General features: G+C 36.6%; 1 protein-coding gene across 1 annotated transcript in view; it reads right to left on the reverse strand.

The window, feature by feature from the left end:
- LOC119587855 overlaps window positions 1-715 on the reverse strand; it is a gene marked incomplete in the record, with an annotated part of 15,462 nt that overhangs the window by 6,771 nt on the left and 7,976 nt on the right. The window contains 1 exon segment of the mRNA XM_037936559.1: window positions 507-551. Within this exon segment, the coding sequence (XP_037792487.1) occupies window positions 507-551 (45 nt within the window).

The following is a 715-nucleotide window of genomic DNA, read 5'->3' on the forward strand; positions in this document are numbered from 1 at the left end:
AAAACAGCCATCACGTGATTTTCAGAGTTCACCTCATAGACGCAAAGAGTGTAACTTCCCGAACAGTTTGTTTTTGAGCCCTCCAGCACCTGATTCCGTTCCTCCGTCCCAGAATCCTCTCAGTAGGCCCGTAAAGCGGAGCAGAAGTCAGCTCCCCAAGAACACAGAGTCTGCTCAAGGCCACGATGGCAGTGACGAATAACCGCGCTCTCGCACTTCTACAGAGCGAGAGGAATATATATATATTTTTTTTCGAACATGCGGTACCTTACTCAGTGAGTTCTGTACGTTCAATGCTTACAAGATATAATCAATGGAATCGTTCCCTATCGGAAGAAATATACTATATGCTAGGTACACTTGCGCTACAGTTTAACAGGAATTCAATAGATCTACTATCCCTTAAATTGCATGTGCTTGCTATATGTAAGTAAATTCTAATTCATATATAAAACTACCCTTCTAAATCTACTTATAATATTATTTTGAAAGTTTAATGTACTTACTTCCTTCAACCGTGTTTTCTTTCACTGCCATGGCCTCTATGCCGTCTGAAATTTAGAAAATTGTTTTGTAAGAGGAAATTTAAAAAAAAATATTCAACAAGGATAATAAACTTTCTTGTCGTAATGTAAAAAAAGGGGAAACAAATAATACAACGATATAATTTGTTTATGATAACCAAGAATCTAAACAGAAAAACTTATAAGAAATG

Source organism: Penaeus monodon, chromosome 23, assembly GCF_015228065.2.
Source record: "Penaeus monodon isolate SGIC_2016 chromosome 23, NSTDA_Pmon_1, whole genome shotgun sequence".
NCBI classification, from domain to species: domain Eukaryota; kingdom Metazoa; phylum Arthropoda; class Malacostraca; order Decapoda; family Penaeidae; genus Penaeus; species Penaeus monodon.